We start from the raw sequence: 26,484 nt of genomic DNA on the forward strand, positions 1-26,484 counted from the left end.
ACTTGACAATAGCGTCTCCTGCTATTCCACTTATTGTCTGCTGAGGCTTGGCATCCCACTTTCCTTAAAAGGCGGCCCCCTCAGGTCATTGAGTTTCTGGGGTACAGAGTTACAAGCCCCTACACTGTGACTCAGCTGATCCCAAAGTTTTCCTATGGGATTCGGATCTGGAGAAAGTGCAGGCCACTCCATTTGAGGTCCTCCAATCTCCAGCAGCCGTTCCCAAATTGATGTAACCTTGGTAAGCTAGATCATGTTGTCCAGGAAGATATTTTGCCATGAATTCAGCAAAACCTCACTGTATAAACACTAAAGCAATGGTCCCCTACCTTTGTTACCTTGAGAGCCACATTCAGCACAAGGAGACCAAAGAAGCTATAGAACCAATGTAAAACAGGAAACCATTCCAAATAATGCATGAACTACTTAAAGGGACGATGATTTCTATTTAGGAGCAGATTGTAGCATACGATCCCCATTACTTTTAGGCAGGTGCAGGTTTCCTATGTCAGGAGCACCTGAGCCACATGTGGCTCGCAAAAAACAGCTGGGGTTCCCAGGTCTAGAACAAAACGTCTAGAGGTTCTCTGAACTAAAGATTTGGTATAGTCGTCTACTAAGAGGCAAACCTTTTTCAAGACTGTCTCTAACCTGAGAGAATGCTACATTTAGCCTCTTCCCAGCATGAAATCACTGCCAGACTCAATAATAAAGATTTCACTATACAATAAAAGAAAATTATATATAAAATAGGAAAATGTAAATTACCCTGAAATTGTGAAGCTACTAGCTGCTGCATAAGTGTCACTCAAAAGCAGTCTCTTGGCTTTTTCTTACACAGCGGGCGACTTTCCTTTTAAATTCTCCGTTACGATCTTCTCTCCATTCTTTCTATGGAGTAAAAAAAAATAAAAAATAAAAAAAAAATGGTAAGTCATACTGAATATTAGAGGACATCTTAAAAGTTCTAGGACCTGCAGTCTCTTTTATATGGCAGTGGAAGATAACTAACATTAAACAGTGGTTTCAATCTATCCTTCCTAATACCCCAAACACAATATTTTATTAAAGGGTGGATAAGGGTGGAAAAAAAAACAACAATATTCTTTGTATAAGGACAAGTTACACAGTTTATCCCTTATACTTTCTGTATTACTGTCGATGTTTTCAGTATGCCATCTGTTCTTCTAGAAGGTGCCTGTGACACAAGCGCTTGGCTTAGTATAAGGTAGAGCTGGTAATAGCTAACAAGAAAAACATTTGTCAATCACATAACCAGGAATAAGTCAAACCTACATTGGATAACTGCAGATTTTTTACATTTAAAATCTGAAATATTATAAAAAATACTATACATATAAGTGTATGCAGCAAATAAAATATAAATATAAAATTTGAACGTACTGCTGCATCTACATTGGCTGGGGAGTCTCCATTGGGGTCTGCTAGCATAGAAATGACACTGATCATTATAGTTTCCACAGTATGGATAGGAAGCCAGCGCTCTTCTGGTTTTTCATAGCCATATTTATCCTCTCCAGGCTCATGAAGAATAGAAATACACACATCACCATTCTTATCAACTGCAAAATGTAAAATAAAAGAGTTATACTAGGAGAAGTTTCTTACAAAACGTAAACACCTCATGTAACTACTTTTACACCATATACAAAGCAAACCTGGAATAGAGTGGAACACATCGATATATGACCCTACAGATATCGGTCATATAATACTATAAAGCTTGTGGCAGGAAAGATAAAAGGCAAACAGCCATGTTACTACATGTAGTAGAAAGTGATGATTTAAACATACATTAAGGGGGAGATTTATGAAAGGGTGTAAATATACACCTGGTGTAAACTGCCCACAGCAACCAATCACAGCTCACCTTTCAGCTATGGTAAAATATAAGAGGAGCTGTGATTGGTTGTTGTGGTCAGTTTACATCAGGTATATATTACACCCTTCCATAAATCTCCCCCTAAAAAAACAACAGCAAACCTCAGAACAAAACTCACCATTCGGGTGCCAGATTTCTGTTATGAATTTCATTTTAGGCGGCCTTAGAGGATAATCCCTTGGAAAAGTAAGATGCGCTTTGAATACACCACCCTCACTATGGAGCAAATAAAAAATGTACATTATAGGTACTGATCCATAAGAAGGAAAAAAAAAAAAAAAAGCCAAAAAATAAAAAAATAAAAAAATTGTCCTTATCTGGGACCCCATTTGCAAACCAGGAGCCAGCGTTGCAGGATGAAATTCGATTCTACATCACTGGTTCCTGTACTTGAAACAGCAAACTATGAGACCGAGCAGGATGCTCCTTCTATTACAGTTGGAAATGGGACACTGCAGCTCTTCCAGTGGCAATTGCCCCAGTCACTGACTAGCTGAGCGTTGGGTACATGACATACCCGGATTCCAGTAGAAAATGACAGCTAGAGGTCATCAACGAGAGCGGCGCTAGAGGCGCACAGAGTTTACTTTATTATTTTCCCACACCCGCGTGCCTTTCTTACTTTCTTTAATTTCATCTGACTTCCTCTTTATGGTGGCCCATACATATTAGTCAGTCAGCCAATTGTTTTAAAAATTGGTGGGTCCAGCCAACTTTGCTCTTACAAGTGGGGAGTGTAGAAAGAAGATTGTGCTTATGTTTTATTAAAGCAGTCGTTGAAACCTAACACCTATTTATTCCCCCTTTCCTACTGACCATATACACTTGGGGTCTGATTACATGAGGCGATTATAATAGGCAGATACTGCCATGTGCAATGGGGCTTGTGATCAGATGCTGAAGAGTAAACACTGTCTGGGCTGTTCTGAACTGCTTAAGATACAAAAATAAAAATTATAGGCTGACGGCAAGAAAACCATTGTAAAGGCTCTGCAAGTGAGCACTGATCTCGAGATCTGTGTTTACTTACAGATAGGCTAAGGCCTTCTTATACGGACTCTTAGCCCAAGCCGTAAGAAAAACGTGTAATTAAAGGAAAGAATGGAACTGATAGCTTACAATGTAATGCATGCTGCAGAGGCCAAATGGTAGGGCATTTTAAATACCCAAACCTAAAATACCCGACTGATGGATTGCCCCATCAGCCAATCAGTGACTACTTCTAAAAAAAGATCTTGAAGCCCGGAGGGGACCACAGATTGGCAAGCCAGCATATGAGGCACGGGAAGAGGTAAGTAGTGATTGTTTATTACGTTGCCCCTTGCCGCCTGACAAATTTTTAACATTTTTTTTTGTTGTTGTTTTTTCCGGGCTGCAGCAAAAGCTATATTTTTATTTTCTTCGTTGGGACGTTGGCATCACGTGCCAAAATAAGGGAATAAAACCAATATGAGCTCAGCATGAGTGTGCTAACCGACTAGGAGGAGGCTTGGAGACAATTTTCCCATCTTTTAATAACATTTTAATAACTAAAATTAAATAAAGCCGTTTTTTCCATTAGAAATATAATTCTCAAGAAAAATACAGCCAAAAATTACTGTGTGGGAACATACCCTGTATGTCCATCACAATCAGGGGAGAGATTTACTGGAAGTAAGCAAGAATATTTAAAACTTACCAACATCAAGTTATCATCATAGTTTAATAGTTTGGGCGATTCCGTATGTGGCAAGAGCAAATATTTACCTTTTTTTTTTTTAAGTTTACTTTATAACATTAGGAAAAGGAGTGTGATTTAAACTTTTATATGCATGAAAAAAAGCTGTTTTTTTTTTTTTTTTTAAATACCAAGACTGGGTTCACACTTTATTTTTGCAATCCGTTTTTTTCAATTTTTTTGGCAAAAAACAGATGACTGTGTGCATCAGTTTTAATCCGTTTTTTCATTGACAATAATAAAAAAAAAAAAAAAAAAGATCAAAGCGGATGCACACAAAGGCATCCGCTTTTATCACGTATTGCAAAAACTTAGCGGAACCCAGTCCCAATCAGTTTTTCATCTGTTTCTGCAAAAAACGGGTTTAAAAAAAAAAAAAAAAAAAAAAAAGTGTAATAAAAAAATAAAAACAAAATTATATTTATAATATATATATATATATATTATATATATGCTGCCTTTTTTTGTGTATGTTAAAAAAATAAAAAACTGATTCGTTCTGATGCTTTTTTTTAGATGGAAAAATGAATGCATGCAAATGCATCCATTTTTTGCAAAAACGGATGACAAAAAATGTAGTGTAAACTCAGCCTAATTTGTAGTTTGACACAGGTTGCTTGGCCAATCAACAAGTTGCACGTTTAAGTAGCAGAATACTTACTATAATGTGTCTGGAGGACCAATAATAAGAACTTCCCATCGGTATAGGTCGTTGTCATCTATTAAACCTGCTGAGAACCCTTCTACTGGGTTTTTATTTAGTTCTGCAAAACAAAAACAAAAAATAAAGGTTAGCTACATGGCAGAATATTTACTCCTTAATTAAAACATTATTAAACGTGTATAACATGATTTTTTTAATTACAAAAAAAAAAAAAAAAAAAACTATTGTCAAAACTGTAAAATTAAAGTGACTCTCCACCCACAATCTGACCCCCCCCCCCCAAACCACTTGTACCTTCAGATAGCTGCTTTTAGGGTATATTCACACGGGCGGGCTCGCAGCGAGATTCTCGCTGCGAGCCCGGCAGGTCCTGTCAGTTCCCATAAACTACATACTTGCTGCGGTCTAAACGACCGCAGCGAGTATGTAATTATACCGCCCTTAACCCCTTCTACTCCCGCCGACTGTAAGCAGCATACATTACCTGTCCTTGCTGCACGGGTCCGGCGTCCTGCTCTCCCGTCCGGCCAATTAGTGTGTTGCCCAGCCGCAGCCACTGATTGGCCGGGCGGGAGAGCAGGACGCCAGACCCGTGCAGCAAGGACAGGTAATGTATGCTGCTTACAGCGGGGGAGCCGGCGGGAGTAGAAGGGGTTAAGCGCGGTATAATTACATACTCGCTGCGGTCGTTTAGAATCTCGCTGCGAGCCCGCCCGTGTGAATATACCCTTAATCCAAGATTAATGTCAAGTTAATCCAAGATTAATGTCAAGTTAATGTCATAAAAAACAAGTTTTAAACTGGCAGCCCCCGTGCCCTTTGGCCATGGCTTACATTGTGTATGCATTAGGCCACGGCCAAAGGGCACAGGGCTGCCAGTTTAAAAGATTTTTTTTTTATGACAATAACTGCATCACCTGCCGAACAGTTCGCAGGACAAATCTTAGATTAAAAGCAGCTATCCGAAGGTACAAGCAGTTTGGGGCGGGGGGGTCAGATTGTGGGTATAGAGTTGCTTTAAGCTGTAAAAATGGACGTGTAACCAACCCCCCAAAAATGAGATGTTAGTGTTACCATCACAAATTGGCTTAGGGTCCTATTCCACGGGCCCAGCAGGGCCCGATCAACTATGTAAACGAGCGCTGATCTGCTAGATCGGCGCTCGTTTACTGGGCCTATTACATGGCCCGACAATTGTTAGCGAGGGCTGCAGGGACATAGTTACCGATGTCCTTGCAGCATACATTACCTTGCAGGGCTTCTCCTCCTCTCAAGTCTTCCTCCCCGGACCTGGCGGCGCAGCATGAACTCTGGAGCGGCCTGACTGAGCTGTCAGGCCGCTCAGCCAATCACTAGCGGCGGCAGTCCCGGCCAGTGATTGGCTGAGCGGTCTGACAGCTCAGTCAGGCCGCACCGAAGCTAATGCTGCGTCGCGGGACCTGGGGAGGAAGACGGAGTGGAGGAGAACCCCCGCTAGGTAATGTATGCTGCTTCTCAAATAGTCGGTCACCTGCCGCGCCCCGCTATTCCACGAAGCGATGCGCGGTGGGTGACCGATGATTTTAGGTTTGGGCTTAATTAAACACGTTCGGCTGATCGTTTTTTTCTATTCCACCGAGCGATAATCAGTCGCAGCAGGCAGATTTGCCTGCACCCTTAGGGTGCACTGTTCCGTAGGCTAGATTCACACGTAACTGATCCGCAGCAGATTTCACAGAGAAATCCGCTGTGAATCCGTTACTGTCAATTCTGGAGGGAATCACATCGTATTTCGCTGTGAACTCGCAGTGGGAAATCTGCTGTGGATCATTTAAAGAGTCACTGTCGTACATTTTTTTTTGCAGAAATCAATAGTCCAGGCGATTTTAGTAAACGTTGTAATTGGGTTTATTAGCCAAATTTGCCATTATCTGCATTTAAAAAGCCTTTTCCCAGGTCCCCCCCTCCTTCCTCTTTACCATCCACTGCAAAAAAAAATAAATAAAAAAATCAGGAAATTGTGACTTGTTGCATCAGACACAACCCTGTCTGTTCTAGGGAGAGGGGAGGAGGGAGTTAGCCGACAGCAGAAAGCAGATAACAGAGGATTACAGGCACAGAGTGGGTGACAGCTGTAATTAGAGGTCAGAGGGGTCAGTGATGACTGTCAGAGGAGATAAAGGGCGATGGATTTGTAGACTAACTCCTTTTGGTCTTTTAGTTCGCTCTCTCCATAGGAGAACAATGAGCTTCAAACTGCTTTTTCATGATAAAAATGCATTTTTCGACTAATAAACCTAATTACAAAGTTTCTTAAAATCGCCCGTACTAAAAAAAAATTCCCGACAGTGACACTTTAACCTCTTAAGGACATAGGACGTACCGGTACGTCCTATGTCCTCATTAGCACTTCAAAGCGGGGCCGCGCGGCGGCCCCGCTTTGAAGTGCCGCGATCCCGGGTGCCGCGTGTAGCCCGGGACCGCCGCTATTAGCGGGCACGGTCCGATCGCCGTGTCCGCTAATTAGCTAATCGGAGGCAGCTGTCAAAGTTGACAGCTGCCTCCGATTACCGGAGGCAACGTTTCCCTGGTGTCTAGTGGGGGAGATCGCTCCTCCGGGACCTTGTCCCGGAGGAGCGATCTCCGTTACTGATGCCGGCCGGGGACGCGTCCAAGATGGCGCCGTCCTCGGCTCGGCACTCGTTTGTTTCCGGCTGCAGCAGCCGAAAGCAAACGAGTGCCGATCTCATGGATCTCTGCAGCATATCTATGCTGCAGAGATCTCTATGAGAGATCAAAGTGTATATACTAGAAGTCCCCCAGGGGGGCTTCTAGTATATGTGTAAAAAAAAAAAAAAAAACGTGTTGTTAATAGTAAAAATCCCCCTCCCCTAATAAAAGTCTGAATCACCCCCCTTTTCCCAGGTTTTAAATAAAAGTAAACAAATAAATAAATAAATAAACATGTTTGGTATCGCCGCGTGCGTAATCGCCCGAACTATTAATTAATCACATTCCTGATCTCGTACGGTAAACGGCGTCAGCGCAAAAAAATCCCAAAGTGCAAAATTGCGCATTTTTGGTCGCATCAAATCCAGAAAAAATGTAATAAAAAGCGATCAAAAAGACGTATATGGGCAATCAAGGTACCGATAGAAAGATCACATCATGGCGCAAAAAATGACACCTCGCACAGCCCCATAGACCAAAGGATAAAAGCGCTATAAGCCTGGGAATGGAGCGATTTTAAGGAATGTATATTGGTTAACAACGGTTTGAATTTTTTACAGGCCATCCGATACAATATAAGTTATACATGTTATATATCGTTTTAATCGTAACGACTTGAGGAACATGCATAACAAGTCAGTTTTACCCCAGGGCGAATGGCGTAAAAACACATTTCCCCCAAATAAAAGAAATGCGTTTTTTTTTTCAATTTCACCACACTTTGAATTTTTTTCTGGTTTCGCAGTGTACTTTATGCAAAAATTCAGCCTGTAATTGCAAAGTACAATTAGTGACGCAAGAAATAAGGGGTCATGTGGGTTTCTAGGTGGAAAAATGCAAGTGCTATGACCTTTTAAACACAAGGAGGAAAAACCGAAAACGTAAAAACGAAAATGGGCCATGTCCTTAAAGGGTTAAAGTGTCACTGTCGTGAAATTGTTTTTTGCAGAAATCAATAGTCCAGGCGATTTTAAGAAACTTTGTAATTGGGTTTATTATCCGAAAAATGCATTTTTATCATGAAAAAGCTGTTTGAAGCTCTCCCCCCTGTCTTCATTGTTCTCCTATGGAGAGAGCTAAACAAAAGACCAAAACAGGACAACAAAGAGTTAATCTACAAATATCTCACCTGTTATCTCCTGTGACAGTCACCAGTGACCTGTCTGAGCTCAGATTACAGCTGTCACCCAGCTCCGTGCCTGTAATCCTCTGTTATCTGCTTTCTGCTGCCGGCTAACTCCCTCCTTCCTCCTCCCCCCTCCCCTCTCCCTAGAGCAGACAGGGGACGTCTCCTGCAACAAGTCACAATTTTCAGATTTTTCAGAGTGGATGAAAAAGAGGAAGGAGGGGGGGACCTGGGAAAAGGCTTTTTACATGCAGATAATGGCAGATTTGGCTAATAAACCCAATTACAAAGTTTCTTAAAATCGCCTGGACTATTGATTTCTGCAAAAAAAAAATACGACAGTGACTCTTTAACCCATAGCTGCACCAGGACGTTATTGAACATCCTCGTGCCGCTATGGGAGTTCAGAGGGGGGTCGCGCGGCGACCACCCTCTGAACTGCCGCGATCCCGGGTGCCGCGTGTAGCCCGGGCTCGCGGCTATTAGCGGGCACGGTCCGATCGCCGTGCCCGCTAATTAAGTACTTAGAAGCAGCTGTCAAAGTTGACAGCTGCTTCTAAATACTTGCTTTTATTCATACCTGGTGGTCTAGTGGGGGGATCGCCCCCCTGCGGCGCGATTGCGGGGGGGCGATCCCTGCATCCATCCCGGGCCGGGGTCTGCTCCGTAATGGCGCTGATCCCGGCTCGGCATTCTATTGCTTTTGGCTGCAGCAGCCAAAAGTAATAGAACACCGATCTCATGGATTCATGCAGTATAACTATACTGCATGGATCTCTATGAGAGATCAGAGTACATATACTAGAAGTCCCCCAGGGGGGCTTCTAGTATATGTGTAAAGTAAAAGACAAATGTATTTTTAATAACACAAAACCCCCTCCCCTAATAAAAGTCTGAATCACCCCCCTTTCCCCATTTTATAAATAAAAATAAATTAATTAATTAATAAACAAACATGTTTGCTATCGCCGCGTACGTAATCGCCCAAACTATTAATTAATCACATTCCTGATCTCACACGGTAAACGGCGTCAGCGCAAAAAAAATCCCAAAGTGCAAAATTGCGCAATTTCTGTCGCATCAAATCCAGAATAATTGTAATAAAAAGCGATCAAAAAGTCATATATGCGCAATCAAGGTACCGATAGAAAGATCACATCATGGCGCAAAAAATGACACCTCACACAGACCCATAGACCAAAGGATAAAAGCGCTATAAGCCTGGGAATGGAGCCATTTTAAGTGACGTATATTTGTTAACAACGGTTTGAATTTTTTACAGGCCATCAGATACAATATAAGTTATACATGTTACATATCGTTTTAATCGTAACAACTTGAGGAACATGCATAACAAGTCAGTTTTACCCCAGGGTGAATGGCGTAAAAACACATTTCCCCCAAATAAAAGAAATGCGTTTTTTTTTTCAATTTCACCACACTTTGAATTTTTTTCTGGTTTCCCGGCACATTTTAGGCAAAAATTACATCTGCCATAGCAAAGTACAATTAGTTGCGCAAAAAATAAGGGCTCACTTGGGTCTCTAGGTGGAAAAATGCAGGCGCTATGGCCTTATATACACGAGGAGGGAAAAACGAAAACGCAAAAATGAAAACTGGCTGTGTCCCCTAAGGGTTAAGTGTGAATCTCGCTGCGAGACCGGCAGGTCCTGGCAGTTCCCATACACTACATACTTGCTGCGGTCTAAACGACCGCAGCGAGTATGTAATTATACCGCCCTTAACCCCTTCTGCTCCCGCCCGGCTCCCCCCGCTGTAAGCATACTTTACCTGTCCTTGCTGCACGGGTCCGGCGTCCTGCTCTCCCGCCCGGCCAATCAGTGGCTGCGGCTGGGCAACACACTAATTGGCCGGACAGGAGAGCAGGACGCCGGACCCGTGCAGCGAGGACAGGTAAAGTATATACACAGCGGGGGAGCAGAAGGGGTTAAGGGCGGTATAATTACATACTCGCTGCGGTCGTTCAGACCGCAGCAAGTATGTAGTGTATGGGAACTGCCAGGACCTGCCGGGCTCGCAGCGAGAATCTCGCTGTGAGCCCGTCCGTGTGAATATACCCTTAAACAGGATTTCCATAATTTCTTGAAATGCCCTACCATTACTGAGACAATTCAGTTGATAGTCAGATGGGCGTGAACTTCATTTATATAAATAAATGAGAGTGACTATACAGTCAGGGGGTGTGTATTAGGTATACATGCACCATAATATAAAAACATTCACATCTGCAGGCTGCACACTAAAAGTAGGTTCACACCCATTTGATTATTAACTAAATTATCAGGCACATATAAAAATTGAGAATAGAAGACACTACTGTGTATAAAGAAACTAAACAGGGTGTAATTGAGGTATCCTAAGCCATTTCATGATTAAAAAATGAGTTATTTTACTAACAGTAATTTACAAATCTGTATAACTTCCTGATCCCTCTGGAGTGCTTCTTTAGGGCCATTCACACTATGGAAAACAAGCAGAATTCCAAGCAGACCCCCACCCTCTGCCGGGAATCCCACCTTCTATCTGTTTTAATGGGATGCCTCATGCGCCTTAGCGCAAAGAACTAACATGTCAAGAAATGGCATCCCATTGAAACACATAGCAGGCGGGATTCCAAGTGAAGTTAGTTGGGCAGCTCGAAATTTCCGTTATCTGTTTTAATACAGGGATATCACCCTTTTAGTATGCAAATTAGTCTTAAAAGCCCACTGGACTTTTCTCTGGGCTACAAAAGCCCAGCAAAGTACATCTCATTCATTTGTTAGCAATGCATCCCTGGTGGGGAAGGATATTCGAGGCGCTGCTAACAAGTGGATGGGATGAACTTTCTCAGCCAAGGATGACTAACTACTATCGTTCTGTGTAATACGGGGAACGATTTCAGGTTAACGATAAATAATCTCATTTGTGTAATAGGACCCTAAGGCTACATAAATATAATGACTAATAATGAATTAGCAGTATGATTGCTTTAAGGCCTGTAATATACAAAAGAGCCATATTTACAGTACATGCAGAAAGTGGCTTTAAAGCAACACGTCACATGTACATTCTTACTTATGCAAATATCAGACACCGTGGAGAACTCATTTTACTAGAAATTCAATAATATTTTGTAGGTCATTTCCTGAAGAGTTTTAGGAAGAAGACCGCTTTAGAGATTGGGAGGGCGACGCTTCAGAAAATTCTCACTTGATTGCAAGAATAAGATTCACGTCCATTTTAAGAAAATGAAATGCTGCCATCTCCTGTATCTTCAAACCGTTCCTTTTAGATGCCTGAGATGTCACAGCACACGGCTTCAGCTGACCGGTAACTAAATCTGTGATGCAATTATATACATTCTACATAGAAGGTGGCGACAGGTGCATTTAATGCCATATGTCAAGTCTGGTTGAAAGAAGATCACCTTCCATTTATATCTAGCACACAATAATGGGAGTATTAGATGGCCTCCTCCCCACAACCGTAAGTGCTTTGCAGACTGAAAAGATGTGAATCTGTAGTCTGCATTTTTCTTTGATGATCTGTAAACAAAACAAAAAAACAACCTCTCCATATATCTGCATCAAATCCATACTTGCAGATTCACAAAAAGGGAAGAAATTCTTAATTAAAAATAGAATGCTTAGGAAAGGGTCTGCAAACACTCACAGTATACCAATTAAATTTGTATGCCGCCCTAATTTTTCACAGACCCAGTAACTTCTATGGGCGAGTCAGTTCCGCATATAGGGACTTTATAAGTTTGTGTCCTATTTTTATGCAGACAAGACTTTCTGAAAATATACAGGAAAAAAAAAAATGTTGTATGATCCCTATTTATGGTCAGTATAAAGACAGAAATATACATTGTAAGAAGGAGGCCTTAGATGTAATAATCTGGTAGCACATATTGACCTATAGGACAAATATACATAAGTAAACTATCAATGACCCTGTAAAGCGTTGTTCACCCAAATATTTTTTCCTTCAAATCAACTGGTGCCAAAAAGTACCAGAGATTTGTAATTTACTCCCTTCTTGAGTCCTCCACTACTTATCAGCTGCAGGATGTGGTATATTCTGTTCAGGTCTGACACTGCTCTCTGCTGCCACCTCTGTCCATGTCAGGAACTGTCCAGAGCAGTAGCAAATCCCCATGGAAAGAATACACCACTTCTTGCAAGACGTACAGCAGCTGATAAGTACTGGAAGATATATATTTTTTTAAATAGTAAATTAAAAAGTAAATTACAAATCTTTGGCACCAGTTGATTTGAGGGAAAAAAACACTTTAATTACATGCACAGACTGTACACTTACACACACACACACACAAAAAAAAAGGTGATGTTCAAATGTTTAGGTTTGCTTCCTAAAAAGCAGGAGTCTGACAGCAAAACAGACCCAGTTCTAAAATTGAAGGATCACTCCCTGCTTGCAGTTGAAAAGCACACATTGTGAGCTATTGAAAACTATATTCACACCCGTAACAAATAATAGCTGCCTGAATGAGCCGTGGAGATCAGCACAAAGCGCTGCCGCTTACATTTTCTGGAATTATCCGGGCATACTGAGTGCATGGCCAGACTGCGAAAATATAAGGCTGGGGTTAGTGGCTCTTCAGATTGATGCAGCTGCTCTGCTTGTCTTTACAGGCATGTGAATACAACTACTTAACTATTAAAACATGACTAAGCAGAAAGAACCCTCTAGCTAAATTCAGAAGCTATGAGCGGTATCCAAACTTTCCAAGTTTGTGCTTCTAGTCACCAGCCAACCATTTGACTTCATGGAAACACAACACTGATCTCATGCAAGCCTGAAAATCAGGAAAGGGCTGTGGCTGCATTTAGCACAAACAAGGCTGGTGTTCAGGTTCTGCTATGCTTGCTAACTCACATCAAAACCTTGCTCTGATTTGTAAATCTTCATGCCTAATAAGAGAACTATTGAGGATATGCAGACTTCCTTTTGCCTTATTCTGGATTCTTAAAGGGGTTGTCTGGCGGTCTACCTTTAATATATTGCTGCTGGTACACATAAAACAAACATGTTTTCCTTACCAGTCCACACTCCTTCGGTGTCCCCCTCTGATGTCGCCGATGCCCCCCGCTGACTGCAGAGTCTCCACCTCTGGAGAGTTGCCTCTTGAAATACCTCTTGAAACTTGGGAGTTGCAGCCAATCACTGACTAAGACAGGACAGCCCCGCAACCGGTGATTGGCCAAGCCGGCTGCCACTCCCGAGACGAGTTTGTCTCAGAAGTGGAGGACACTGAGGAAGCGCGGACAGGTAAGGATAACATGTTTTATTGTTTTAGTGTGTGGTATGTGGGCAGCACTCCCTCCATTAAAGGAGAAGCCCAGAGAAGGGGAATAAAAAAAGTTATCGTTATAATTACCTGTCCCGATGCCCACGCAGGGTCGCTCCTCGACCCCAGCTGGCTTCTAAGCTCCCCTTCTGCTATGTCACGACCTTTCCGCCAGTGTCTGGGGCGGGGCACCGCTGCAGTCACTGGTTGGCTGAGGGGGCTAAATGCCACGTCGAACCTGGGTCATCGTTCCGGGAGAGGACGACATCCGGCAGGGTCTAGGAGCGCCATGATGCGGCACAGCATGGCACTGGGAGCGGTAAGCATATTGTCTTTTTTTTATCCCCCCCCCCCCCCGCCCCCTGCCTCCTGCCCATAATGACTTTTTACCCTCCCCCCCCCCCCCCCCCATATAGAAAAAAACACCGGACTTCTCCTTTAAACTTGTGCAATGAGCACTGCACAGGGAATGTTAATAGCTACATCTGCATTAGGCTATTGTCACAACTCCCAGTACATCAACCTCTGCACAGGACACAGAGCATGCCCAGAAAACTCACACAAGACAACTAGCCAGCTCCAGGCTATAGATTTCTATGGTCCATGTGACTGCTGTGAAGCGTCTCTGAAAATACTGTTAAAAAAAGCTCCAATAAGATGGATGCAACCATAATAATGCACGCAGAAATACATTAGAAAAGAATATATATATTTTTTGCCACTTTGTGTCAATAAGTGAACAGTAATCTGAATAAGAGAAATATAAAAGTATAAATGAAGTCATCTGTATTGCATCATTTCACACAGATAAGTAACGTACAGATCGTACTCTGCTAAAATTGTGTTTACCAAGTAGTAAGACGCATTCTACAATATATACACCCTCTGAGAGCGACGGTGTAACTGAATACCATGAGCCAGCTCAGATCAGCTCAGCTTGCATCCGGTGTTAGATCAGCAGTTGCAGGCAAACGCTCAGAAAGGTCAGTGCAGAAGGCCCTTGTCTAAGCCGTGGTACATATGCCAGGCACGCTCAAGTGACAGCGGCAAATTGTGGTCAGCTTATGCATTCCAGCTGCTCCTATATAATGTCTGCATTTACCAGTGCTCACAAGTCTTACTTCAGGAGTCATTTTCTGGATTACAAACATATCAACTGGCAAAACAAAAGGAAACTTTATACGCAGTGTTATTATGAATGTTATTCAAATTATTACGAAAAATTAGGTAACCATTAGTCACTTTAAGGGTATGTTTACACTGAGTAAATAAGGAGGAATTCTCAGCAATGGAATCCCGCCCGTCTCAGTGTGTCATTGCCTGTCTATGGGAGAGCTTGCACGCCTCTATAGCCAACGCTCTCTGCTCAAAAAGTGACATGTCAATTCTTTGAGTGGAGAGCGGCGGCATGCCAGCTCTCCCATAGACAGGCAATGACACACTGAGGCAGGCGGGATTCTGCGGCAGAATTCCACCTGATTTACTCAGTGTGAACATACCCCAACTGCTTAAAGGCAATCTATATCCTAAATTTAGTATGACTGATTAAAGCTGCATACTAGAATATGTTTGTTTCTTTTTTTCTAAATGCTGTCTTTAACATTGTTGACGGCTCGTTGTCCAAGTTACCGACCACCACTCTGCTCTAAAAACAGTGGTCTAGCTGATTTATATAGCATATATATATTTATTATCTCTCTCTCTGTTCATCTACATTATAGATATATTTGCACTGCTTGAAAATAGTCCTAATGGACTGAAACGTTGCATTTTTATTGTTCTTAATAAACATCACAGCTTTTTTGAACACTTTCAGGAGGGCTGTATTCTTCTTCTGGAACAATACTATATATACAGCAAAGTAATAGGCACCAATATACAAACTACAGATAATTTGTGTATAAATACAACCAAGTATATTCAATGATGGTAAATACAAAAAATATTAACACTACCAGAATGCATGCAAAGTCCAGCATGTTTAAGGAGCCATGCGACTGGGTATAGATAAATAGGGGCCATTGTTAGTTGGTTAGAGTTGTGATTAGTTGCTAAGAGAAGCTTCTATTTTACAGTTTGTGAACTCGGGGTCTATCTTTATATTGTGCTATGTTACTCAACCTTGTATACAGCCAATGGGGGCAATTTTATTCCCTTTTTTGTATAGCCGATGTTATCCTAAAATTTCCTTACGTACAACAAATTTATCAAAAAGTCACACAATGTTAATGAATAGGATGTATGTATTTATATGCTTAACTATGCTTCCAGTGCCTATCCGAACAAAAGGTGAAATGTCTGGGTTGAATAATGTGTTTAAAGTTGAAGTCACGTTGTGTAAAAATTTGGGGCCCTCACTCCATTCATTCAGATGTGTAAAGAAACAAAGTTTGAGTAATAAAGCGGTTGCGTGAAAATGTGAGACAAATTTACACAAGACATCTCTTGTAAAGCCTTGACAAATCCCCCCCTGTATCTATAAAACCTCTCTCAAAGGTGAACCTACCTATAAAGGCCAAGCACCATGATGAAATCTGTTTGGCAGACAAGTTGCAGTGGCCCTTAATACTGAGCTACGATAAACAAGGGTGTAGACAACCCTGCAAGTGTCACAAACTTGCCTGTAAAGGCACCCATACACCTAACATGTTGAAAGACCAATGATGCAGATAGCAACAATTTGCTGCTATTGCTCTGTGTAACAGGAGCAGCGGCTGCAGACCGCCGCTATCTTCTATGGGCTGCCCGGACGATCGAACAATTGCACCGGCAGCCCCCCACCCCCCAGCTATTACCCGCTCGCTGTTGGCGCATGTAATAGCGCTGGCAGCGGGTGGGGAACAAGGAGCAAGCGAGCACTGACCCGCTCACTTGCTCCTCTGAGTCAGCCCGTGTAATAGGGTCTTAAATCCTTTACTCTGTTTTGGGAGAGATTAAGTGCTTCCAAAGTGGTCTGCCTGTGGCTTGCCCTTCCCTGTGGAGTAGGGGTGTCAGTGAGCCAAAATTAAAAACTTGGAAAGAAATATGTACAATTGAGGAGTTTTTTTCCTTCTCATCAGACATAATGACCAGATACAACCTTTTCATATGGAAACTAACTTGCTCAAAAGGGGTTGTTCAGGAGAAGCAAACCAAGTGGTGTTCTTAGCAGACAAGTGGTATGGCATAACAAGCACAGGTAGGTAGAGAGTGCAGGAGGGTAAGGAAAAGGCAATGCTTACCAACAGCACAAAGTAGTACGTGTTCCCAGCGCTGTGTGTAGAACACTTAATGTGTTGTATAAAACGCAGTCCTAGCATGTATGGCCAGTCTTGCAAGTAGGGGACTGTCAATTCCAGCAACATCACCCCAGCACTGTCACTGAATGCCGGAGCCTTGGCACATGTGCTGTAGATGAGTCCTGTGTTCCACAGCAATGAATACGAATTCATGTGGATAAATACTATAACTTTACTTTATAACATACACCTGCTGTGAATCGCTAACTACTCTAAACTACCAGCAGAGCTTTGAGAGATTTGTACATTTACCTTATACATATTCTCTCCTTGGGCCAAATATTGTACTGCAGGCCAGATTTGGCCAATACGAACTGAGACTGCACCCCAGCTGGAGAGGTAACATGAACATTGAGTCTTGCTGAATATTTATGTATATGGAGGGTTCCGGAGAGATACCTATAGGTCATAGGAACGAACGTTCAAGCTGGGAGTTACTGAAAGGGTATGGCCACTTTAACCTATAGAGTTCCGATTACCACTAATCAACAGCGACTTCAATGTTTACAATCTTGCTTGCAATGTTCATTCCTATTTCCTTATAAATATTGGGACTGTGGAGAAAGCACAAGTTTTTTAGATTATGCTTTATTAGCAGCAGCTCACAGAACACCATTTAGCAAGTCTTTTTTACAAATAATCGGGCAAGCCTGGTAATACTTTATTCGCCAATAGCCATGCGATGTTAGACATTACCAGCAACATCACATGGCTACTGGTGAAGAAATGGGGGCATGGTTTCAGCAGTGCTCAGAACTCCGAACACAAAAGTGAAAACAGCCCAAAAACTTTATTTCTGGTTATTTCTAGATACAAGGGCTACAGGACTGATATACCAAAACCTCCCCCTGCTCCTGTGTTTTTGCTTCATACAGAATTGATACAACTAGTAACAGATGCTTTGTCGAAATGTATGAGGTCAGTAAATAGTCAATAAGCTAAACATTTAACTAACAATATATAGAACACTGTATATCTCTACCAACAGCACAGCCCTGCTAGATTTTATTTTTATTATTTTGATACACTAGTATTTTGTTTTTCCAACCATAATCTAATATTTCTCCAGTACTTTAAATATTGAACAGATGTCAGCCAAGTTATGTTACCAGAATCTTGGGAACTTTGTGTCACTGTAGTAGTCACAGCTCATTTTACTTCCTGAGCAGATAGGATTTCCTAAAGGGAAGCAAGCTTCCTAACTTCACTAAAACACCCATTACAAGCTGCGATTTTAAAGAACATAAGGCTAGACGCAATGTCAGAAGTCATTGTTCAGTAGTAAAAGCAAAAGTCCAATTAAAACTAGCTCGTCCCCTTATCCACAGGAAAGTGGACAAGTAGGAGATCTCGGGGGTCCGACCTCTGTACCCCGCTCCCCCTTGGTGATCTCCAGATCGCCCCCCTGCTCCTTGTTTTGAATACGGCCGTGGGTACGGCATGTGACACGAGTGCTGTTCTCAGCTCTTTCTGGACGCTCTATTCATTCTCTATAGAGCCACTAGAAAGACACGACTACTGTACTCTCTGTGGCGGTTCCATAGAAAATGGATAAAGCCGCGGGTCACATGCCGTACCCATGGCTAGATTCAAAACAAAAGTAACCGCAGCCGATCTAGGGATCACTGAGGGTTACAGGGGTCAGACACCTGTAATCTCTTAGTTTTAAGTGGAAAACACTTTTTAAATCAGTCAGTGCAGTTTAAGTAAAATAACTATTGCTTGGATTGATACAACAGCGGTGGTACCTTTTGTGTATTTGGTTGTGCCCTTTAAGATAACCCATCAAATTGAAGCCACAGTCCAATCAGAAAGTTATTGTATAAAACTTAGTGGTGATTTGGGTGGTTGGACCACTTACATGACTATCCTGGAACTTTTCCTACAACAATATATATTAATGTGCCAGTTTTTCTTTAAAGGGAACCAATTAGCCCGTTTGGGCTGATATGGTTCCCTTGAGCATTGTATAAAGCACTCGGAGCGACCGTACCGGTCCGTTCCTGGCCTCTCTGCCTGTCAATCATCCCGCCGAGCGCGCTGACAGGCAGAGCGCAGTGACTACGAGCGGGGAGCCGCGGGGAGCCGCCCACCATGACTACTTCCCCGCTCGTATCTAGTCACGAGCCGGGGAATAAAAGTCATTTTCTCCATTATAAAGCATCTGCTGCGGCCGTGGCCGCTCCAGGTGCTTTATACAATGCTCAAGGGAACCATATCAGCCCAAACGGGCTGATTGGTTTCCTTTAAAGGGGAACTCTAGGTGAAAATAGAAAAAGAAAAAGAAATAATAAAATAATATAATAAAATAATAATAATAATAATTAATACATTGCGGTCTCTGTATAATGTATGTGTAGTGTCTTTGCAATCCACTCTGTATCCTGCTGCCCCCACCCCCTCAGGAGAAACATCATGAGACCTTTGTCTTACTTTCAGTTTGTTTGCTGAGCACAGACTGAGGTTGCAGACATGACAATGGGCAGGGAGGAAACAGGACATTCTGAGCATGTACCACAAAGACTAATGGAAAATGTACAGAGAGCAGGCAGAATACTGAATCAGAGGAGCGGGACTACTTTCAAACCACATGAAGTTAGTGATGGGGGGGGGATAGGTAAGAACCTTGCACTCAGAAGCTTTTTATTGTTTGTTTTTAAACAAGGCTACCTATAGTTCCCCTCTTCTACCTATCTGTTAGTGGCACTGTAGCCTAAGTGACTGTTAGAGTTAGTGAGGGAAGATTCCAGCAGGTGGGCGGGGCTATGATAACGAGTGCCATATAAAATCCAGCTGTGGCTGGAAAGCATTGCGTTCGAGTGCATGTTGTGAAGCAGAGGGGGTCACAGCTAGAGGTGTGACAGGAGAGGTTAGTGCAGAAGGGCGGGCTGACCGTGGTGAGAGAAATGCCTAGGAAGAAGAAAGACAGCAAGTGCAAAGAAGGACTTGAGAACACGTTATGTGGTAGCAAAGTAAAAGTGATACTGCCCCCCCCCCTTGTATATTTAATAATTTCTCAGCACCCTGCTTAAAATGCGTAGTGTGGTGTTTAAAAATTACTCACTAAATAACGCACATTACAAAGTTATACAACTTTGTAATGCGTGTTATATAAGTGAATGGCCCCCTTCCCATGTGCCCCCACCCCCAGAAGTGTGGTGCAGTAAACTCACCAGATTACTGTAGACGCTGGCCGCCATCTTGGGTCAAATGACATCATCTTCGGAAGGCCGGCCGGACCGCTCCAGCCGTCCCTCCTCTGCTGCGCCATCAGCTGCTCAGCCGCCATTGGCTGAGCATAACTGTGCTCAGCCAATCACGGCTGAGCAGCTGATGACGCAGCAGAGAGGGGCCGGCATTAGGGAAAGCTGGAGGGGTCCGGTCGGCCTCCCGAAGATGACGTAGTTCGACCCAAGATGGCGGCCGGGGATCGACAGTAATCTGGTGAGTATACTGCACCACACTTCCGGAGTGGTGTACTTTGTAATGTGTGTTATTTAGTGAATAATTTTTAAACGCTGCACTACCCATTTAAGTTTATATTCTGGACACTTAGGCTAGGTTCACACTGCGTTTTCAGCATCCATTTAACGCATCCGTTTTTTGCAAAAAACGCATGAAAAACGGATTGCAAAAAACGGATTCATTTGTGTGCATCCGTTTTTCCATTGACTTCCATTATAAAAAAAAACGGATCCGTTTTTTTTGGCGGACCAAAACGGACAAAAAACGTTGCTGACCCTATTTTTCTGGACGTTAAAAAAAACGGATCTGTTAAACGGATGCTGAAAACGCAGTGTGAACCTAGCCTTAGAAAGGATTTCTTGGTGGTCTCTCCTGTCAAAATGCATGTTATTGTTAGTGGACAGTGATGTAGGGGCGGGGCTTCAAAGCAGTCATGCCCCATCCCCGCCTACATTGGTGCTGTAGGGCCAGCCCTTCCATGTCATCTTTAGCGCCTAAGCCCTGCCCTCTTGGCAGCGTCTTTGAAATGGCCTAGGCCTTTAGGTTGGCCCATTCAGATTAAAAGATTTTACAACGGGGGTGGGGAGTTAGAGTATATACAGCAAGTCTGACTATTGCCTATGTCAATTACACTTTTATAGTAAAGAAGTTCCCTCCTTGTCCCCCTGTCGTCTGGTTTAACATCTGCAACCCAACATCATCAAGGGTGTCCCAGGGTGTCACCATCACACACAGCAGTATCAGGAGTTGACGCCAAAACACCATCAAGATGCCAGTTTCCCCCTAAAGCCTCTACAGCATATTTCATCCCCCCCCCCTCATAAAGAGACATTAATCGTCAAGCGCCAGAGAACAGGCTGCATTCTCCTACAGAAGCCCTCGGCACATTGTCAGTGATCGGGACAAGTCAGTGTGAGAAAAAGAGCTGCAGCGCACTAAAGTGCCCAGCCATTCCACAGGTTTGGCCGTAACTCTCAACAGCTCATAAGCAATCCCCCTCAAGCTGTGGCACTGTACACCAGGAGAGGCCCTAGTCATCCATTGCCATTACTACCACCACCATGCTCTCAAACATCCCCTCTCACTTTTCCTCATATCTGGCCCACTGCACCGAAGCATCAGCAAGGCGAAGTCAGTGAGGAAGAATACAGGTCAAACATAAAACATTAACCTAGGAATTTAACACCACACAGCAACATGTCAGAGCACATTACACAACACGGACTACAGTACAGACATAACAGCCACGTCTCATAACACCTAGATTATGAATGCTTTCAGTTCTTAGTCTTCCTACATGGCCAAGCTAAGATGGCTGTATATAGAAGTGTGTGTGAGGATATATCACTGCATAACATGTCGCAAAAGGACAGTTCCACAAAAATTGTGACTACGTGTTATTTGCCATTTAGGGTACAAACCCACACACCGTATATGCAGCAGATACGCAGCAGATTTGATGGTGCAGATTTGATGCTGTGTTCAGTTATTTAGATCTAATCTGCTGCATATTTGCTGCATATCGCAGCAGTAAATACGCTGCGTATACGGTGTGTGTGTTTGTACCCTAGATGGCGGCCATCCACTCATTTTTAACAGTGTGTGAACATAAGGCAAAAATATGCCAGTGGATATATTAGGGTTAGTGTGTTTCGTCCAGGTACCTTGTTATCCCCTCAGACTTTTAGTGAGCTGCACCTACTATCTCTTTAGTGTGTGACCATAGCCATTCCGTGTTTTCAATTCACTCCTGGTTTTAGTTGCAAAATCTTGACCAAAATACTGTGTGGGAACATAGCCTCAAAGGGGTATTCCAAGATCAAACTAACTTGTCCCCTATTGTCCCTCTATTAATTCTCTACAGAGAAAGAGCCGAGTACAGTACTAGACTGTTTCCAGTGGCTCCATAGAGAATTAATAAAGCTGTGGGTCCCATGCCGTACAAGTAGCTCTATTAAAAAAAAAAAAAAAAGAAGTCGGGGGCGATATGGAGATCGCCATGGGGAGGAGCGGGTTCAGAAGTCGTACTCCCCGCAATCTCTTACTTGTCCCCTTAACCTGTGGATAGGGGACAAGTTAGTTTTATCTTGGAACACCCCCTTTAAAAGGCGAGACTTCCTATTCTGTGGTGATAAGAGGAGTCTGCTGTAAAGCAATCTGTAGAGCATCAGGTGACTCCTGTATATAGATAGCATTAGTATAAGACAACAGCAGTTCAGTGTGTAATTACTGTGTAATGTTTCACATTTATCTGGGACATGTTCTGTCTACTTGCTATAAACAGATCACTGCTGTTAAAAACATAAGTGTACAAAAAAAAAAAAATACTATCAGAAAATAGAAACATTAGACATAATAAAGTTTCAGTAGATCAGTAAGGGCCAGTTCACACGGAGTAAAGCTGGATTAATTCTGCCGCGGAATCTCACCAGCCTCTGTGTCATACTGGCAGTCTATTGGAGGTTCGCACACCTCCTATAGACTGCCAGTATGACACAGAGGCTGGCGGGATTCTGACGCAGAGTTCTGCCAGTTTTACTCCCTGTGAACAGTCTAAATCAGTAAAAAATATTTAGGCAATACATTTCATTAAAAGGGAACCAATCAGGGCTATATGGTTCCCTGGAGCACTGTATAAAGCTCCTGTACCAGCCGCGGCTGCAGCAGGAGCTTTATACCAGGGAAAAATGACTTAGGGCCCTATTCCACCAGACGATTATCGTTCGCATAATTGTTAAAGATTAACGATCTCAAACGACCGCTATTGCGAAAGACCTAAAAAAGTTCACTCATTTCCATGGAACGATAATCGTTAATTATGATCGCATTTGCGATCGTTTTTTCTTCGCTATTTCTTCGCTATTGCAAACGACGTCTTATTCAATGCCAATGATTTGCAAACGTTTTGCGAACGAGCAACGATGAAAATAGGTCCAGGTCTTATAAAGCGATCAACGATTTCTCGTTCGGTCATTAATCGTTAACTGCTATTCAAACGAACGATTATCGTTTAGATTCGAAAGATTTAACGATAATCTGAACGATAATCGTCTGGTGGAATAAGGCCCTTATTCCCCCGGCTTGTGACAGACACGGGCGGGAAAGTAGTCATCTCGGCGGCTCCCCGCCCGTGTCTAGTCAACGCGCTCTACCTGTCAGCGCGCTCCACAGGAATGATTGGCAGGCAGAGGTCCATTACTGGCTGCATGGCGGTACGTGCCGCGGCTGCTGCAGGAGCTTTATACAGTGCTTGAGGGAACCATATCAGCCCAATTGGGCTGATTGGTTCCTATAAGAAAGGCATGTGAAAGGCTGGTGTTTGTAAATTTCCACTCTCACAACGTGACCGACTGGAGACTAGAGAACTTACAGTAAGTTTGGCTTCGCGTGAAACTGATTACTTGGCAATTGAATGCCACAGCCTGAAAATGATAGATGCAGCCCTAGGGCGGCCTGGAAAACATGGCTACAGCCAAAGGCCTATAAATGGGCATTATGTTGTAAATACCATCATCTACCTTTTTCCTTCTAAATCAACCAATCCAGAACCACTTCTCCAGATTCTCTGAAAAGTGTACCGGAATGAATACAGCCTTGTTCTTGAAAGATTTCAAGACTTGAAACCTGATTTCTTATACAACAGCTGAGAAGGTTTTCTCACATTGCAGTTGAATTGCATTTTTTGGACTACCTTAAGTACAAACCAGCTGCAACAATCATCACAATAGCTTGTGCGTTTCTGAACAGATTACCCATCAATGGACATAACTACATTGGTTCAAAATGGCTTTTAAAGGGCATGTATTGCCTAGATTTTCTTTTCATTATTACAGTCAGATACTATAAGTTGTTCTTTTATTCTAATCTGTTTCTATTTTCGATCTTTTTTATATTTTTATTTCACTTGCCATCTTGCCCGACCTATTTTTAACAGAATTTAGTGACATAGCCTTGAGGATGAAAACAACAATAGACAGATTCTCTCCCCTTGGGATGAATGCAAAACATCACTGAGCCTGTTCTATAACCTTTAAAGAGGTCATTACACAGGGAGCTGCTATTGTCTCTTCTATCTTCTGGGGTCTTCACATGCCGCTGCAATTTTGTACAGATCACTTTACAGCAGCCTCCTCTTATCACCAGACACAACAGGAAGTCTCAGCTTATTTTTAGCTCCAGTGGTGAGAAAAACAACTGCAAGATTTCAGGATTTTATATAGATAATATAATGGAAAATGAGAAAAAAGAAAAAGTCACCAAGAATTCTTAAAGAAATATTTTTAAAGTAAAAACAAAAATTTAAAAGGGGTTATCCAGCATAAAAAAAAAACATGGCCACTTTCTTGCAGAGACAGCACCACTCCCGTCTCCAGTTTGGGTGGGATTTTGCAACTCTTCCATTGAAGTGAATGGAGCTTAATTGCAAACCACACCTGAGCTGGAGACAAGAGTGGTGGTGTCTCTGGAAGAAAGAGGCCATGTTTTCCTAACCCTGAATAACCAGTTTGCAGTAGGTCATTCCGATGACACATCCCTTTTAAATAACCTGCCTATTCTAATATTTCATCAAATGTTGACGCCTGCTTATATTTTATGCATGTTTTCTCTATTCAGAAAAGAAAAAAATAAATAAAAATCAGCTGCAACCTGGGAACACAGCCTGAAGCAGTGTAAAAAAGGTGATTACAAATAAGCTGCATTTTAGTCACATATCCAGCATGACAAACAGTCTGACAAAGACAGCAATATCAGACATCGCACCTTTCAAAGTTACTGTGTGCCAGGCGCACAAAGAAAATAAAAACCTTCTTAACATGTATGTCTATGTAATGTGACTTGAGACACAAAGCTGGCAGCTCCGCACTGTAAAGACCAGTATTACTCTGAAACTAAACAGTGCACAAATAAGTTAAACCACAATTTCTGAATTACACGTTCGAATGGTTTCAACGTGCACCAAATGCACATACTGCACGCTGCCATCTGCTTCTTCACATTCGTAATCTAAGGACTGAAATTTCCTTCTAAGGCGCAAACCACATGCACATGCCTCAATGCTGAAACAGCACCGACCGCTGTAACTGTATGCCAGTATTACATTCATGAACGCCAAGCTACGATACAAAGAAAATGTGACAACTAAAGGCTGTCCGGGCAGGATTCTTCAGGCATATGCTCCGGGAGGGGATGAATAAACTTCCTGCCCTTGTGCCACCACCGGCCTTATGCAGCACTTTCCCAGCACTATCCTGGGTTAGCTACTGAATGGCTGACGGGCCTGTGACACGTGATGCACCGCACAGCAGGGACAAGTTATTGGCAGCACAGGAGACAGGAAGGCTAGTTTTATTTGCCTTAAACCATTAGGGGCAGGCCTGTTTTGGGGCTCAGCGACCAAGCAATTCTCATTGTCACTTTCCAAGAATCATAACCATAACTGGGGGCAGCGCTACCTCTTCTAAGAGCACCGACCCTCCTCTGGCTGGTCCACCCCTTCTAATGATTATCAGTGGAGTGGGACAAACCATCTTACCGGTCACAAGATTACACTACAAATTGTACGGGAACTGTGCCGAGGATAAAAGTAAGAAACTTACCTTCATCCTCAGTACCCCATGTACAATAGAGACATATGAGCAGGTTATATTCATCTGACCTGCTGATAGTTTCCCTTTAAGCTAAACCAAGACTTCACCTCTAATAGTTATGGGCAGCTGTCCCTTGCGTTCCTTCTACTGTATGTACACAGCGCTGCCTCCTGGATGTAACCGCTTCTTCTCACCTTTTAACTTATAAGCAGCAGTAGTTAGTTTCTCTTTAAAGAAATAGAAGTAGCACAGTAAGGCCTCATTCACACGTTCAGTAGTTTTTCTGGACCGCAAAACCTCCCACTATTTTTACTCCGTGATCCGTATAAATTCATCCGTATTTACATCAGTTTCCATTTCCCTATCCGGTTCCATAAAATATGAATAGTACTGGTTTGCATATATTTGATCCGTGTTTTTTACGGACATCACGGATGTGACATCTGTGAAGAACACGGATCCCATAGACTTCTATTGGTAATCTGTACTGCAATCACAATCCGCACTAGAGCATGTCTTTTTTTTACGGAACGGATTACCGATCAAAATTAACACGGACTGTGTGACTAGCCCAATAGAAATCAATGTGTTCTAAGTTGAACCGTGATTACGGATCCAGAAAAACGGACAACTTTACTTAACGTGTGAATAAGGCCTAAGGAAACAAAACAGCAAGTTAGGAGAATATAACCTGCTGTTACGTTCCCATTGCACAAG

At 42.7% G+C, this 26,484-nt stretch overlaps 1 protein-coding gene across 1 annotated transcript in view; it reads right to left on the reverse strand.

Moving 5' to 3' along the window:
- Positions 1–26,484, reverse strand: part of UBE2G1 (ubiquitin conjugating enzyme E2 G1) — a 32,735-nt gene that overhangs the window by 1,458 nt on the left and 4,793 nt on the right. Inside the window, exons 2-5 of the mRNA XM_069971147.1 lie at positions 4,282–4,384; positions 2,022–2,119; positions 1,405–1,583; positions 769–891 (exon numbers count right to left, since the gene is read on the reverse strand). Coding sequence (XP_069827248.1) covers positions 805–891; positions 1,405–1,583; positions 2,022–2,119; positions 4,282–4,384 — 467 coding nt within the window. The 3' untranslated portion in view covers positions 769–804. The remainder of the gene's footprint in view (positions 1–768; positions 892–1,404; positions 1,584–2,021; positions 2,120–4,281; positions 4,385–26,484) is intronic.

Source organism: Dendropsophus ebraccatus, chromosome 5 (genome assembly GCF_027789765.1).
Source record: "Dendropsophus ebraccatus isolate aDenEbr1 chromosome 5, aDenEbr1.pat, whole genome shotgun sequence".
Taxonomy (NCBI): domain Eukaryota; kingdom Metazoa; phylum Chordata; class Amphibia; order Anura; family Hylidae; genus Dendropsophus; species Dendropsophus ebraccatus.